We start from the raw sequence: 15,594 nt of genomic DNA on the forward strand, positions 1-15,594 counted from the left end.
CCGGAGTGGGGGCCGGCTCTCCGAGGGAGAGGAAATGGCTCGTCTGAATTGCTCTCCCTCTGCCCCTCCCCGCCCTCCCTCTCGCCCTTTCTCTTTTCACAGATAACCAGCCCGAGTCATGCAGTCTTTTCGAGAAAGGTGTGGTTTCCATGGCAAACAACAGACCTACCAGCAGACCTCACAGGAGACATCTCGCCTGGAGAATTACCGGCAGCCCAGTCAGGCTGGGCTGAGCTGCGACCGGCAGCGTCTGCTGACCAAGGACTATTACGGCCCGCAGCCCTTCCCCAGCTACGAGGGCGGCGCTGGCACTCCCGCCTCGGCGGCACGCGCCAGCAAAGGCCTGTCCTCTCCGCAGGCCCCGCAGGGGAGGCCGTCCTTCGCAGGCTACGCCGTCCAGGACGGCAGTCCCTACCCCGGCCGCTACTCGGGGGAGGAGGGCCTGCAGGCCTGGGGGGCACCACAGCCACCACCCCCGCAGCCGCAGCCCCTGCCAGGGGCGGTGGGCAAATATGACGAGAACCTGATGAAAAAGACAGCAGCGCCCCCCGGCCGGCAGTACCCAGAGCAGGGCGCCCAGCTGCCCTTTCGGACTCACACCCTCCACGTCCAGCAGCAGCTGCCGCAACCCCCGCAGCCCCTGGCATACCCCAAGCTCCAAAGGCAGAAACCCCAGAACGACCTTGCCTCACCCCTGCCCTTCCCCCCGGGCAGCCACTTCCCGCAGCAGTCCCAGTCCTTCCCCATCTCCTCCACCTACTCCTCCACCGGCCAGGGCGGCGGGCAGGGGGCCCACTCCTACAAGAGCTGCACAGCCCCGTCCACCCAGCCCCACGACAGGCCGCTGACCGCCAACACCGGCCTGGCCCCAGGCCAGCGGGTCCCGAGCCTTCACGCCTACCAGCCCGGGCGCCTCAGCTACGAGCCACAGAAGCAGCAGCAGCAGCAAGCCCTCCAGAGCCGCCACCACGCCCAGGAAACCCTCCACTACCAAAACCTCACCAAGTACCAACACTACGGGCAGCAAGGCCCAGGCTACTGCCAGCCGGACGCGGCCGTCAGGACCCCAGAGCAGTACTACCAGACCTTCAGCCCCGGCTCCAGCCACTCGCCTGCTCGCTCTGTGGGCCGCTCCCCTTCCTACAGCTCCACCCCATCGCCGCTGATGCCCAGCCTGGAGAACTTTCCCTACAACCAGCAGCCGCTGGGCCCTGGAGCCTTCCCCGCCGGTCTCGCGGACCACAGCCACTTCATGCCCCTGCTCAACCCCTCCCCGACGGACGCTGCTGGCTCCGTGGATGCCCAGGCCGCCAACTGCAAGTCCCTGCAGAAGGACAAGCTTCCCGAGAGCCTGCTGTCAGACCTCAGCCTGCACAGCCTCACGGCGCTGACCTCGCAGGTAGAGAACATCTCCAACACCGTGCAGCAGCTACTGCTCTCCAAGGCGGCCATGCCCCAGAAGAAGGGCCTCAAGAGCCTGGCGGCCCGGACCCCGGAGCAGCACAAGAGCCAGCACTGCAGCCCCGAGGGCAGTGGCTACTCAGCCGAGCCGGCAGGCACGCCGCTGTCGGAGCCGCTGAGCAGCACACCACAGTCCACGCACGCCGAGCCGCCCGAGGCTGACTACCTGAGCGGCTCCGAGGACCCGCTGGAGCGCAGCTTCCTCTACTGCAGCCAGGCCCGCGGCAGCCCCGCCAGGGTCCACGGCAGCTCCAAGGCCAAGCCCGAGTCCGTGTCCACCTGCTCCGTGACTTCACCCGACGACATGTCTACCAAGTCCGACGACTCCTTCCAGAGTCTGCACGGCAGCCTGCCGCTCGACAGCTTCTCCAAGCTCGTGGCCGGCGAGCGGGACTGCCCGCGCCTGCTGCTCAGCGCCCTGGCGCAGGAGGACCTGGCCTCCGAGATCCTGGGGCTGCAGGAGGCCATCAGCGAGAAGGCCGACAAGGTCTGGGCTGAGGCGCCCAGCCTAGCCAAGGACACCGGCAAGCCACCCTTCTCACTGGAGAACCACAGCGCCTGCTTGGACCCCGTGGCCAAGGGTGCGTGGCCGCGGCCAGGGGAACAGGAGGCCCTGCCTGAGGCCCTGCAGCTGGAAAAGGGCGGCGGCACCAAGGACTTCGGCCCGGGGCTGTTCGAAGATCCTTCCGTGGGCTTCGCCACCCCTGACCCCAAGAAGACAACTGGTCCCCTCTCCTTTGGTGCCAAGCCCACCCTGGGGGCCGCCGCCTCGGACCCCGCCACGGCGGCTTTCGACTGCTTCCCAGACACAACCACCGCCAGCTCAGCGGACGGCGCCAACCCCTTCGCCTGGCCCGAGGAGAACCTGGGGGACGCCTGTCCCCGATGGGGGCTGCACCCCGGCGAGCTTGCCAAGGGTCTGGAGCAGGGCGGGAAGGCCGCCGACAGCGTCGGCCAGGAGGACGCCCGCGAGGCTTCGGCCTGCCTGGGCTTCCAGGAGGAGCAGCCCTCGGGGGAGAAGGCTGTGGTGCCCCGGGACTCCCAGCAGGAGGAGGGGGGCGGGGTGAAAGAGGAGGCAGGCGGGCTGCTGCAGTGTCCCGAGGTGGGCAAGGCCGACCGCTGGCTGGAGGACAGCCGGCACTGCTGCTCCGCCGCCGACTTCGGGGACCTCCCGCTGCTGCCGCCCGCCGGCAGGAAGGGGGACTTGGAGGCGGAGGAGTACTCGTCTCTGTGCGAGCTCCTGGGCAGCCCCGAGCAGAGGCCGGGCATGCAGGACCCACTGTCGCCCAAGGCCCCGCTGCTGTGTGGCAAGGAGGAGGTGGAGGAAGTGCTGGACTCCAAGGCCAGCTGGGGCTCCCCGTGCACTCTCTCTGGCGAGTCCGTCATCTTGCTGGGCCCCACCGTGGGCACCGAGTCCAAGGTCCAGAGCTGGTTCGAGTCCTCCCTCTCCCACATGAAGCCAGGGGAAGAGGGGCCCGAGGGGGCGCTGGCTCCAGGGGATTCCACTGCCTTGGCCCCGGAAGCCTCCCTGACCCAGAAGCCGAACAAGCCCGCTGTGCCTGAGGCGCCCATCGCCAAAAAGGAGCCTGTGCCTCGCGGCAAAAGCTTACGGAGCCGGCGGGTGCACCGGGGGCTGCCCGAGGCCGAGGACTCCCCGTGCAGGGCCCCGGCGCTGCCCAAAGACCTGCTGCTCCCTGAATCGTGCACGGGGCCCCCCCAGGGACAGATGGAAGGGGCGGGGGCCCCAGGCCGGGGGACCTCGGAAGGGCTCCCCAGGATGTGCACCCGCTCCTTCACGGCCCTGAGTGAGCCCCGCACACCCGGACCCCCGGGCCTGCCCACCACCCCTGCCCCCCCAGACAAGCTGGGAGGCAAGCAGCGAGCTGCCTTCAAGTCGGGCAAGCGGGTGGGGAAGCCCTCCCCCAAGGCCGCATCCAGCCCCAGCAACCCGGCCGCCCTGCCTGTGGCCTCCGACAGCAGCCCCATGGGCTCCAAGACCAAGGAGACAGACTCACCGGACGCACCAGGCAAAGACCAGCGCTCGATGATCCTCCGGTCCCGCACCAGGACCCAAGAGGCCTTCCACTGCAAGCGGCGGCGCGCCTCGGAGAGCCGGCTCCCCACCTGCCGTGCCGCCAAGAAGCTGCTCGCCAACAACCACCTGCCCACCACGTTCAAGGTCGCCGGTAGCCCCCAGAAGGAGGGCCGGGCGGGCCAACGGGCAAGGGTCCCCAAGCCTGGCGCAGGCGGCAAGCTCTCTGATCGGCCCCTCCACGCCCTCAAGAGGAAATCGGCCTTCCTGGCACCTGTCCCCACCAAGAAGCGCAACCTGGTCTTACGCAGCGGCAGCGGGGACACGAAGGAGGAGGGGGCCGAGGGCTCTCCCACCCTCTTCAAGAGGATGATGTCTCCCAAGAAGGCCAAGCCCGCCAAGGGCAACAGTGAGCCCACGGCAAAGCCGCCGCCCCCGGAGACCCCTGACGCCAGCCTGAAGCTGGCCTCACGGGCATCCGTCCAGGGGGCCATGAAAACCAAGGTGCTGCCCCCCCGGAAAGGCCGGGGCCTGAAGCTGGAGGCCATCGTGCAGAAGATCACCTCGCCCAGCCTGAAAAAGTTCGCGTGCAGAGTGCCAGGGGCCCCTCCCGGGAATCCTCTGAGCCCATCCCTCCCCGAGAAGGACCGTGGGCTCAAGAGCGCAGGGGGCAGCCCGCTGGGGGCAGAAGAAGGTCTCCTAAACGTGAGCACTGGGCAGAAGTTCCCAGCAGCTTTGGGGGCCGATCCGTTATGCAGAAATCCGACCAACAGATCCTTAAAAGGCAAACTCGTGAACAGTAAGAAACTGTCCTCGACTGACGGTTTCAAAACTGAGGCCTTCACGTCCCCAGAGGCCCTACTGCCTGGGGGCACTGCCCTGGCACCTAAGAAGAGAAGCCGGAAAGGCAGGGCTGGAGCCCTCGGACTCCCCAAAGGCTCCCTGGAGAAGAGGCCTCATGTCGGCCCAGCTCTGCTCCTGACGGCCAGCAGCACGCAGGGGGGCAGCGAGGACAGCTCTGGCGGAGGAGGCAAGAAGCCAAAGACGGAGGAGCTGGGGCTGGCCTCCCAGCCCCCTGAGTGCCGGCCCTGCCAGCCCCAGGTGAGGGCACAGAAGCAGCCTGGCCACACCAACTATAGCAGCTATTCCAAGCGGAAGCGCCTGACGCGGGGCCGGGCCAAGAACGCCACCACCTCACCCTGTAAGGGGCGTGCCAAGCAGCGGCGGCGGCAGCAGCAGGTGCTGCCCCTGGATCCCGCAGAGCCTGAAATCCGCCTCAAATACATTTCCTCCTGCAAGCGGCTGCGCGCAGACAGCCGCACCCCCGCCTTCTCGCCCTTCGTGCGGGTGGAGAAGCGGGACGCATTCACCACTGTATGCACTGTTGTCAACTCCCCCGGAGAGGAACCCAAGCCCCACAGGAAGCCTTCCTCCTCCTCTTCCTCCTCCTGCTCCTTCCCCTTGGACGCGGCCGGGGCCTCCCTAGCCACGCTCCCTGGAGGCTCCACCCTGCAGCCTCGGCCCTCCCTGCCCCTCTCCTCCACCATGCATCTGGGGCCCGTGGTCTCCAAGGCCCTGAGTACCTCTTGCCTTGTTTGCTGCCTCTGCCAAAACCCGGCCAACTTCAAGGACCTCGGGGACCTCTGTGGGCCCTACTACCCTGGACACTGCCTCCCCAAAAAGAAGCCAAAACTCAAGGAGAAGGTGCGGCCAGAGGGCGCCTGCGAGGAGGCCTCGCTCCCTCTTGAGAGGACACTCAAAGGCCTCGAGTGCCCAGCTGCCACCGCCGCCACCACCACCACCACCACCGGGAAGCCCCCCAGGCCTGACGGCCCAGCCGATCCGGCCAAGCAGGGCTCCCTGCGCACCAGCGCTCGGGGCCTGTCCCGGCGGCTGCAGAGTTGCTACTGCTGTGACGGTCGGGGGGAAGGTGGTGAAGAGACAGCCCCAGCTGACAGGAGCCGCAAGCACGAGTGCAGCAAGGAGCCGCCGGCAGAGCCTGGTGGGGACACGCAGGAGCACTGGGTGCACGAGGCCTGTGCCGTGTGGACGGGCGGGGTCTACCTGGTGGCCGGGAAGCTCTTTGGGCTGCAGGAGGCCATGAAGGTGGCCGTGGACATGGTAAGAGGCCAGCCCAGCTGGGTGGGGACCTCGGGTTCTGTAGGCAGGCCATCTCTCTAATACTAGAGTCTGGCCCAAACATACCACAACCACAAATGAATACGTGGGGAGCTTAGCCAGAGCGTGGAGGCACACTCCAGGCTGAGGCAGGACACACCCGCCCACCCCTGCCCCAGACCTCCCACTGTGGCCCCTTACTGCCTGCTCAGCCCTGTACCCACCACACATGCACTCGGCCCCTTCCGGCTGCAGCACGCCCCCACCCAAGCCCCCCAGCACCCCTGCTCACCTAATCAGCTGAGATGCTCAGGCCCCAGAACTGCATGTCAGGGGGCTGCCTCCGAGGCCTCTTCGGTGCAGCGGGACCTGCGGGGGAAGAGCCTCTCCAGCAACAGGGGACTGGGTCGTGAGCCCTTACCTTTCCTGCGAGGCCCTAAAACGTCCCCTGAGGAACTGCAGCCACCGAGGGCTTGGTTTAGGTCCCAGCGCTGCCCCTTGCTGTGTGTCTCCAAGAAGATAACCTAACCTCTCTGTGCCTCCGTTTCCTTATCTCTAAAGTGGGCATGACAGTCCCCTGTGGAGGGGCCCTGAGGATTATGTGAGTTCACACCCATAAAACTATTACAGCCATACCTGGCCCGTCCACATGCTCCGTGACCATCTCCTGGGGCCAGTGACAGTAGCAGCCAGCCAGATGACACTAGCATGTTGTCTCAGCAGTGTGACCGTTACTCTGATCACCGAGGGGACCCCCGATCCCCACTCCCTGCTGCCCGGGGATGGGGCGGGACTCAGCACTCTCTCCTGCGGCCCGTGCTCCTGCCCCCCTCCCCAGCCCTTGGGGCCCCATGCCCTGTGCCCACCCCACCTGCCCACCTGTTCCCTCTGGGTACTCCCCCCACCAGCCATGCGGAGCAGCCCTGTGCTGGGCGGGGTGGGGGGTGCGCTACTGGGCTGCCCGCACCTCCCTGTTTCCGGTGCCTGACCCTCTCCATGTGGGGTCCTCCAGCCTGACAGCAGCCCCAAGGCCCAGAGCCCTCACCCTTCCTGCCTCCCGTCTCCTCCCCTCCCTCCCTCCGGTGTGTCTGCTGTGTCTGCTTCCCTCCCTCGTCACTGCCTCCTTCCCAGCAGCCCTGAAAGAGGTTCAGGTGTCTCCCGCCATTAAAAGATAATACCAAGCGCTCAGATCACCAGGCCAACTGGCAGCCACCTGTGGCCTCCCGAAAGTGTCCCTGGCCTGCTCCGCCCCGCCGGCCTGCACTGCTACTGCACCTTGTCCGAGCACAGGGGGCAACCCCCTCTTCCCCAGGTCACCTGTTCCGGGCACTTTGGTCTCACCTCACCGCACCAACCTCCTATTGGCCTGGGGAGGAAGCTGGGGGTCCGAGTGGCCTTGTGGTTTCCTGGCATCATGCGGCTGTTACATAACGGAGCTGGAGCTTGGCCCGGTCGCCCCATCTCTGCCCGTTGTGCCATCCTCCCAAAATGGTCCAGCGGCCTCCCACCCTGGGAGCATCCCTGGGAAGGTCAGAACAGGGGTGGTCACCAGCCGCCCTGCCAGAGAGGTGGTCCCGGGCCAGGTGGGGGCTAGCAGCCAGGCAAGCCTCAGAGGGGCTCATTAAAGCAGCACCCGCATCTGGAGGACACCCTGCCTGGAAAGACGGGCAGGGTCTGGGGCTTCCCAGGTCATGGTTCAGCCCCCTGCCCACTGACAAGCCCAGACCTCCGTGGGCCCCTCCCCCCGCAGACCCTTTCTGCCTCGGAGCTCGGTGGTAGCGCGCGGCCTTGGAGTCAGGTGGACCCTGGTTCCAATCCCAGCTCCGCCCCAAGAGCCAGTTCTGTGACCCTAGCAAGTCACGGTCCTCTGTGAGCCTCGGGGCGCCGAAGCCCATCAGCAGGGTGGGGCTGCGGGGACAGCCGGACCCGCCTTCACACCCATCAGCACCCTGGCTCTGCAGGGACAGAACTTCTGCGCAGGCCCTCAGGGGCACCCCTCTTCCTTCTGTGTCCCTTCCTGGGGGCCCCTACACACCTGCCCGCCCTGAGCCGTGCTGTGCCCACCTCCAGGGACCTCAGTTTCCTAGTCTGCCCAGAGGCTGCCTCTCCCCCCAAACTCCCAGGCACCCCATCACCCACCCGGGGGAACAGCTCAGAACGTGGGTGCTGGTGTCAGAAGGGCCCAAGGCTTCTCGTACCTCCGTTTCTCCACATCTAAAATGCCTGTCACAAGGGTTTGGGGGCCTCAGTGCAGGCGGGGTGGCATGAGGCCGTCACCAGAGGAGCCCACTGTCACTGTTTAGCCATCACTGTGGGTGGGACACTTGGGCCCGGTCAGGGGGCCACTCCTGCCCCACCACACCTTTGCCCCAGAGCCCTAGGAAGCTCAGTCTTGACCAGAAGGAAACTGCCATCCAGAGGCAATGAATGTTCCAGACCAACCCCCAGCCCCCATTCTGTAGCTCCCCACCCCAGCGCAGCTCCAGGAGCATTCCCAGGCATTTCTCAGGCTAGGCCCAGGAAGGGTGTGAGAAGACTCATCCCTGGCCTCCCACCTGCTGGGGGTGGGGTCCCCATCAGTCCCCGGCGTGGGAAGGAGCCCACCCCTGCCCCCCACCCTGAGCAGTAAGGCACCATGACCGCCAGCCTGTGCTCCAGCTGGGTTGCTGGGCTCAAAGCCCATCCAGCTCCTCTTGAGCTGTGTGCCCTCAGGCAAGTTACTCGGCTTTTCTGAGCTCTCATCCCTCACCTGTATAAAATAAAGCGATGCTGATGCCATCGGGGTGTTCTGAGGAGGTGGCCTCCACGTGTGCCTGGTGTGTCACGAACTAGTTACTGGTTGCAGTGGCTTAGCCTCCGGGTGGGGGCCTGCCCCTCCCCCTCCCAAACCTCACCCCCCCGCTGCACAGGGGGTCTGTGGGATCTGGGGACCAGCCTGTCCCTCCCCAGGCCTCAGGTTTTGCTTCCAAGGGGCTTCCTGGCATCGCCATCCTGTCCTGGCACGTCCCCCTGCAGGCAGCTGGGCCCAACCTGGGGCAGCCCCCAAGCTCAGACCACGGTTTTGGCTTTTGAGAGGCTGAGTGGGCCAGCTGCTGTGCCGGCCGGCGTAGGGTTTACGTGAACCCCGCGTTCAGGCACCGGCTGTTTCCTCCTCCTGGGTCCCGGGCAGGGGGTGAACGGCCTGAGAGGAGAGCATCCGACTCTGGGGCCAGTGCTTGTTCTGCCCCCGGAAATGGTAGCAAACGATACTTAGCACCTTCGCCTGGAGTGGGGACCTCAGCTTCACTGTCTGTGAAGTGGCATCCATGAAAGCTGCCCACCCGGAGGCTGTGGGGAGGAGCTGGCAGGCGAGGGCACAGCCGGGCGGTGACTGGCCCTGTGCGTTGTCGTCCACTAGGCACATGGAGTTGCTCATTTAATCTTCACGACTGTCCCACAAGGCAGGCGCTGTCCCCATTATACGGAAGAGGCGGGAAGGGCTGAGCTGCTTGGCCGAGGTCACGCAGTGCACGGTGGCTGAGCCAGGGCTCGCCCGGGCCTATGGGAGGCCGAGGCTTAGCCACAAGATGGTTGCTTTCCCGCCCCAAGAGCTCCCCCCACCCAAGGTGCCAGGCGGGCGGCTGCCACAAAACCAATCCTGTGGACGTCCATTCTGAGCCTCCCTCCTAGCTGCCTCTCCAGGGCCCCCTGGGAGGAAGGGGTGGGGGCCGGGCCCCTCGGCTGCAGATTCACCTGCCTTCCCTCTCTCCTCGCCAGACTTGTTCCAGCTGCCAAGAAGCCGGAGCCACCATCGGGTGCTGCCACAAAGGATGCATCCACACCTACCATTACCCGTGTGCCAGCGATGCGGGTAAGAGCCAGCCCAAGGGGACCGAAGGTCGGGGGACGCAGGCACAGCTCCTCGAACTGGTCCCACTTGACCCGTCGGCTTCCCTCTTCTCCTGTCCCAGCAATTCTTTACCTTCTCGTGTCTCTCGGCTGAGCCCTGTGCTGGGCAATGCTGGTGACGAGGAGACACATCAGCCCCCAGCCACCTGCTGGAGGAGTGCCCAGAAGCACAAACTACAAAGCGGAAAGCTGTGTGTGAGCTGCCGTTGCCGAGGGGTGCCTACAGCTGGGGAGGTTCTCAGGCCTCCAAGAGGGGGGCTACTGGGCTGGGCCTTGGAAAAAGGCTGAATAGTTCACTGGGTTAGAGAAAAAGGAGAAAAGATAGTTCAGTAACAAAAACTGAGTGAGAGGGAAGGAGAGGAAGTTCAAGACAGACTCCCCCTGGCTCCATGGCACAGCTGTGGAAGGTTTAAGCAGGACGGTGGGCCCTGGAGTCAGGACCAGGCTCCCCTGCACCTGCCCCATTCTCTCCACTCCCTCGCTCACTTGACCCGCGGGCATTTATTGAGGACCTACCATCACCAGGCAGGTGGCATACTGACGGCCTGGGCCAGAGAGCCCAGAGCCCCCAATCCTGGTGGCATGCTTCAGGTGTGGACTGGGTGAGTCCACCAATATCTCTGCACTCGGTTCCCCATCTGTAAAGCTGAGGTTAGAGTCATTTCTTCTTTCTGCAGCTGTCTGGAGCAGGGAGTGAGATCCCAAGCACGACCCAGAAAGGGCAGCCCCGGTCCGATTTGGGGGCCAGCCCCCACGATCTCTGTCCCCCACCCCCTGCTGCCCTGGAAGAGGGTGAGGTTATCGTGACCCTGTTGCACGACGACAGGGCAGAGGCATCTCCTGGCAGGACCCTCCCTGCTCCCACCGCCCGGGGACCCCTCTTCCCATCTGAATGCCAGTTCCTGGCATCAGCCAGCACCGAGCCGCCCCCAGGAGCACACACGGGACTGAGCGGTGACAGTTCCTTGGCGAGGGCTGAGGCGCTAGCACCTTAGGGAGGGAACCCGCTGGAGCAGGACATGGGGCTGCTCTGGCTCCACACCCTGCCCTGAGGGCTGTAGGAACCGGATTTTAATGTGGACTCCGCCACTTCACCAGACCCAGGGCCTGACCTCCAGGAACAGGTGCTGCGGGCTGCAGCTCTCCTCCCACAGTGATTAGGTTCGCGCCTGCGCTCTGCCAGCCCCACACCAGGCCTCGCACTGTCTCCAGCGGCACCTTCACAGACAGGCTGCCTTACCCGTGGCCACCGCACTGCAGGAACAGCCAGGGGGTGACTCACTGGCCAGCTCCACGTCCTGTGCACTGTCCCCTCCGGTGTTGCAGCGCCCCAGCCTCCTGGGGGGCTCATGTCTCAGTGGGACAGACAGGAAAACCGTGATCCTTGCCTAAAGTTACGGAGACCAAACAAGGAGAGACTGTGTGCTGAGAGATCCATCCTGAGTTGGGAGGGAATCCAGGAGGGCTTCTAGGAGGAGGTGACATTGGAGCCAGTCCTCAAGAGGTCAAGGGAGGTGGGCAGGAGCTGGCTTGTGGTGGGACATATATACCAGGCTTGGAGCGATACAAACTGTTTCCAGTGATGTCTTTGAGGAACTCCCCACATAGTAGGGCTCTCTGTAGGGCCGCAGGGGGCAGATGAGATGCTGGCCTGAGCAGAGCTGTGACGGAGCCCTGCATTCCGGAGAGAGGGGCTGCAGGTGCAGATGGAGCCTGCGCCTCAGAGGCTTTGCAAGCTCAGGAAGCAGGGCCATGCTGGGAGGAGGGGGGAGAGGGAGGCGGCCAGCGTCCCCAGGCCAGAGAGCAGGCCCGAGGCAGGGCAGGCTGTGCCGCTGGTGTATCAGCCACCGGACCTTCCAGGCCCAGCCTCCAGCACGTCTCAGGAGGGTGTGTGGGGGCCGGTGGACCCTGCCGCACGCCAGGCTGAGCTCACCCAGGTGGCCGTAGTCAGCCGGCAGCTCAGCTGAGGCTGGTGGACCCAGATGAGCTGGGGCCACAGCTGGGCCAGCTCCTCTCTGCTCTGCATGGCCTCTGCACTCCAGCAGGCCCAGCTGGGCAGCCCCCTCTCTCCTTCACAGAGGGGCTGCGCAGGGCCGGGTGGGGGAGGCAGTTAATTCCCACACGTGCAGCTCCCTTTGGGGTTGAACTTGAGGCATCTGCCTAGGGTTGGAGGGTTTGGCAGAGCCCGGAGGGGGCGGTGTGGGAGAGGGGCATGGAGCGGGTACAGTGGCCAGAGAAGGGGGCAGGACTAGTGAGCCTAGCAGCCAGAGGGAAGGGGGACCCGGCTCCAGGCAGCACAGGGGCGCGGGGGGCACCCAGGGAGTGAGCTGGGCAGGCAGGAGCCCCCGGCAGGCACCCAGCCCCTGGTCAATACCTTGCACCTGCCCGACCCGGGTCTGGAAGTGCGGTCCTCCGTGGAGCCCTGCAGGGGTCTGGGCCAGGCCCCCAGACCACGGAGCACCAGAGCTGCCCAGGCCCACTGACCCTGCGCCCTTTGTTAGGCAGCCCACATTGGAGCTAGCATAGCGAGCACCAGGCCCCAGGCCACTTTGTCAGCTGGGCCCTGGCTCCCCAAGTGCAGACACCAGGAGAGGGCCTGGGGATGGGTGACTGGCCCTCCCTCCCCATGTCCAGAGTGGCTGCTGGGGGCGGCTGAGCATGATGCCTCTGGAAGTACCCCCCCCACTCTTTGCTTCCGGGGCCCCAAGCCCTTGACTGTAGGGCCCGCGGGGCGGGGGCCCCGTGTGTGCAGCGGACCAGGGTTCAGGCCAGTGCTCTGCCGAGTATGACCCAGGACAGCGGTGTCAGGCTTACTTGAGCGTAGGGAGGGGGAAAACATGAGCCGCCTCAGACCTATGGCAGTTTTCAGGTCTGAGACCCGGGCTCTGGAGGCTACCCAGCCCTGCTCCCCACCTGGGCTGCCTCTAGCTGCCACTGTCCCAGTGCTGCGGCAGAGCCACCCCCAGTGATGCCAGGACTGGCTTGGTTGGTTGTGGGTCTGGGGTTTGTTCAGAACAGTGGCCCATAGGCAGGGGAGGGAAGGGGATGAGCCCAGAAGAGGTCCAGAGGGTGACGGGAGGGGACTCCAGGGGGAAAAGTCAGGGCCTCCCTAGGCGGCAGCAGGCAAGGCAGTGGGGCCTGCTCGGCCATTCTCTGCTCCCCCAGGGTGGACAGTGCCATGGGCACTCCAGTACCTGCTAAGATTCACTCAGACCCGGGACCTCCATCCCCTCCTCCCCTGCCCCAGTGCTCAGGTCAGCCTGCCCGGCTAGGCCCCTACGGGAACAAGCCCACAGCAGACAGACAGGAGCAGTGGGCGGGACGCCCATTTTACAGATGTGAGGACCAAGGCTCAGAGAAGTGGCTGGGGCTGGAATCCAGACCTGTGGCCACACGGTCCAGTCCCAGTTGGTCAACACACGTTCACTGAGCACCCCCTGGGTGTCAAGGCCTACCTAGGGGCTGGGGCCGGACCACTAGGAGGGAGTGACCAGTGTGGCCCAGCAAAGCACAGCGGGGGAGGGCGAGGGGGAGAGTGGTGAGGCCTCCCCATGACAAAAGGGGGTTCCAGAGGGAGGGGAAAGGAGAGTAAAGGACAGATAGGCCAGCGGGGCTGGAGGGCTGACGGAGTTCGGTTTGGGTCGGATTTCAAGCAGAGGCTGACTTACTCTGAAAAAAAAGCTGCAGCTGAGGGCATCCGGGGCTGTGGGCCCGCCTCCCGGCCGGAAAAGACACCGTTCTGACTGCACGAACTTCTCTTGCTCACAGGTTGCATATTCATCGAAGAGAACTTTTCTTTGAAATGCCCCAAACATAAGGTGGGTGACCGCGAGCCTCCCCTGGAGGGGCCCAGGCTGGAGAAGGGCCCCCGGCGCAGGATCGCCGGCTCTGGGCGGACTAGGCTGGGGGCGGGTCAGCACGGGCGGGCCCGGGCCACTTATACACCCGGCACGTGCGGGAGGCGGGGCCAGCCCGGGGTGGGGCGGGGCGCGGCGCGGGGGCCGGCCTACAGGCAAAGCCGCAGGTGGGGCCTCGCTCTGGAGGCGCGGGCGGGGTCGGGGCCGAGGGGAGGGTCTGGAGGAGTTGACCGCTCGGCAGGTGCCCCGCCGTCAGCAATGCGCCGCGCGTTTCTTCCCCGCAGAGGCTGCCATTGTAATCCAGCCCCCGGCCGGAGGAGCCGCCGGATCCCGCCCGCCCGCCCGTCTGCCCGCCCGTCTGCCCGCCCGCCGCCGCCGCCGCCGCCGCCGCCGCCGAGGAGAGGAGCCGCCGGCGCAGCCCCAGGACCTTTGCGCTGCTTCCGGCGCGGGTCCAGAGCCGATCCTTGATCCGGACCCCGGATCTTGGATCTGGCCTCCTCGGGCGGAAGCTAGTGGTCCCCGGTCGGGAAGAAAACAGGTTCCGGATCCATCTGCTCCCGGAACCGGACGGCACAGGGCCTTCTCGCCCCCATCCCCCGGCCAGGCTTGGAGAGGGGGAACCCGCGAAGCGGCCAGACTCCTTGGAACACCCAGGCTCCGGCGTGGGTGGGAGGCCTTTAGCCTGGGGATACGCTTCTCCCCCTGGAAGTTTCAGGACGACGTGGCACACATTCCACGTGGGTCGGTAGTGGCACGCAGCTGGGCACCCTGGGAGTGGGGTGGGGTCCGAAGAGGCCGAGGCCGGCTCCCCTCCAGGACGTGTGTCCTGGAACGAGGCTGGGGGCGGGGGGAGCCGAAGCCTGTCCGGCGCAGGAGGGGCCGGAGGCTGTGCACCCTTCCTTCCCAGCCTTGGCCAAAACCCTCGTGCGAGTCCGGAGGGCCGGGGGCCTGGGGCCCGTGCTCAGGGGATGCGAGCTCCCCGGGCGTGGACTGGATTGGCCCCCGCTGGCTTCTGCTCGTCTCCCTTCCAGTCCGCCCCATCCCCGGAGCCCAGCCTGGGAGCGCACCCCCGGCAGACGCATGACCGACCCTCTGCACGACCACCGTTTCCGGGGGCTGCAGCGCCACTCGCACGGGAGCGGAGACAGCGCTAGATCCATGTACACACCTGTGTGCCCCTCTATATATATGTCACATAGAATGTATATATGTTGGGAACATGCTCGCTTCTCCCGTGTGTCGCCGCCGTGCGTCGTGTGCCCCTCAGCACGGGGCCCTTACCGGGAAGGGGGCCCTGGCACTGCCTCCTTCCCCAAGCAGGCACCACCGCCCGGGCCAGTGCCTGCCAGTTCGTCTGCCTGTCTGTCCGTGTCCTCAGCTCTGTCCACGCTTCGATAGGCCTGATGCAGCCCCAGCCCGGGGCCGCCCTAGAAACTTCCTGTACATATGACTGTAAAACGGTGAACGTGTGTATTATATCCGGCCTCGTTATATAGTGTATATATATGTATACATATACATATATATAATATATATGAAGACTGTAAATGTTAAGACTAGTGTTCTTATTAGTATATTGCTTCACACTGAAGATTGTGTGTATCGAGCTGTTTCTAAAAGATGTTTATTTTCCTTAAGAGTAAAAAAAACAGTCATTGCATTCAGAAAAAAAAAAGTCAATAAAGATACAACGATTGTTTTGGAATTCTGCAGCCCGTGGATTCTGACCAGATTCTGCTGGGAGAGGGGCCAGGCTCTGGGGGAGAGGTTGGAATGGAGGGGAGGGGAGTGGAGGGTTCTGGGGACCTTACTGCAGGTACAGGAAAGAAGCCCTTGCTACCCAGCCACACACACGTTACCTCCGGGGAGAGGACAGGGGTCAGGCAGGTGAGACTGACACCCAGACACATAGGGAGACCCAGGTTGTAGCTCCTGTCACAACAGATCCCCAAAGACATGGAGCTGTCCTCCCATGTCATCCCGCGACCTGAAGGGGGCAGAAGCTGGGAGAGGAGGCAAGAAGGCGCAGCTGAGACCATAAGGACCCTAAGGGTTAGAAGATGATATAGCCCAAACATGCGGCCCAGTGATCAGTGGGACCCAGGTCAGCTGGAGGGAATAAAGCCGGGCCTCCCAAACCGAAGGGCAGGTAGGGATGGGAAGCATTTGCCTGGGTGCTGGGGGGACGGATGGCCCAAAGGATCCCCTCTGGTTAGTACACACACCCCTCCCCAAAGG

At 65.1% G+C, this 15,594-nt stretch overlaps 1 protein-coding gene across 4 annotated transcripts in view; it reads left to right on the top strand.

The window, feature by feature from the left end:
* Nucleotides 1-15,462, top strand: part of RAI1 (retinoic acid induced 1) — a 108,300-nt gene extending 92,838 nt beyond the window's left edge. For all 4 annotated transcript variants that reach the window (XM_082603750.1, XM_082603752.1, XM_082603751.1 and 1 more), the window contains 4 exons: nt 103-5,614; nt 9,368-9,461; nt 13,268-13,317; nt 13,641-15,462. In XM_082603750.1, the coding sequence (XP_082459876.1) occupies nt 119-5,614; nt 9,368-9,461; nt 13,268-13,317; nt 13,641-13,655 (5,655 nt within the window). In that variant the 5' untranslated portion in view covers nt 103-118 and the 3' untranslated portion in view covers nt 13,656-15,462. The remainder of the gene's footprint in view (nt 1-102; nt 5,615-9,367; nt 9,462-13,267; nt 13,318-13,640) is intronic.
* Nucleotides 15,463-15,594: the final 132 nt, after the last annotated feature.

Source organism: Mesoplodon mirus (assembly GCF_964341445.2).
Source record: "Mesoplodon mirus genome assembly, chromosome: 18".
NCBI lineage: Eukaryota > Metazoa > Chordata > Mammalia > Artiodactyla > Ziphiidae > Mesoplodon > Mesoplodon mirus.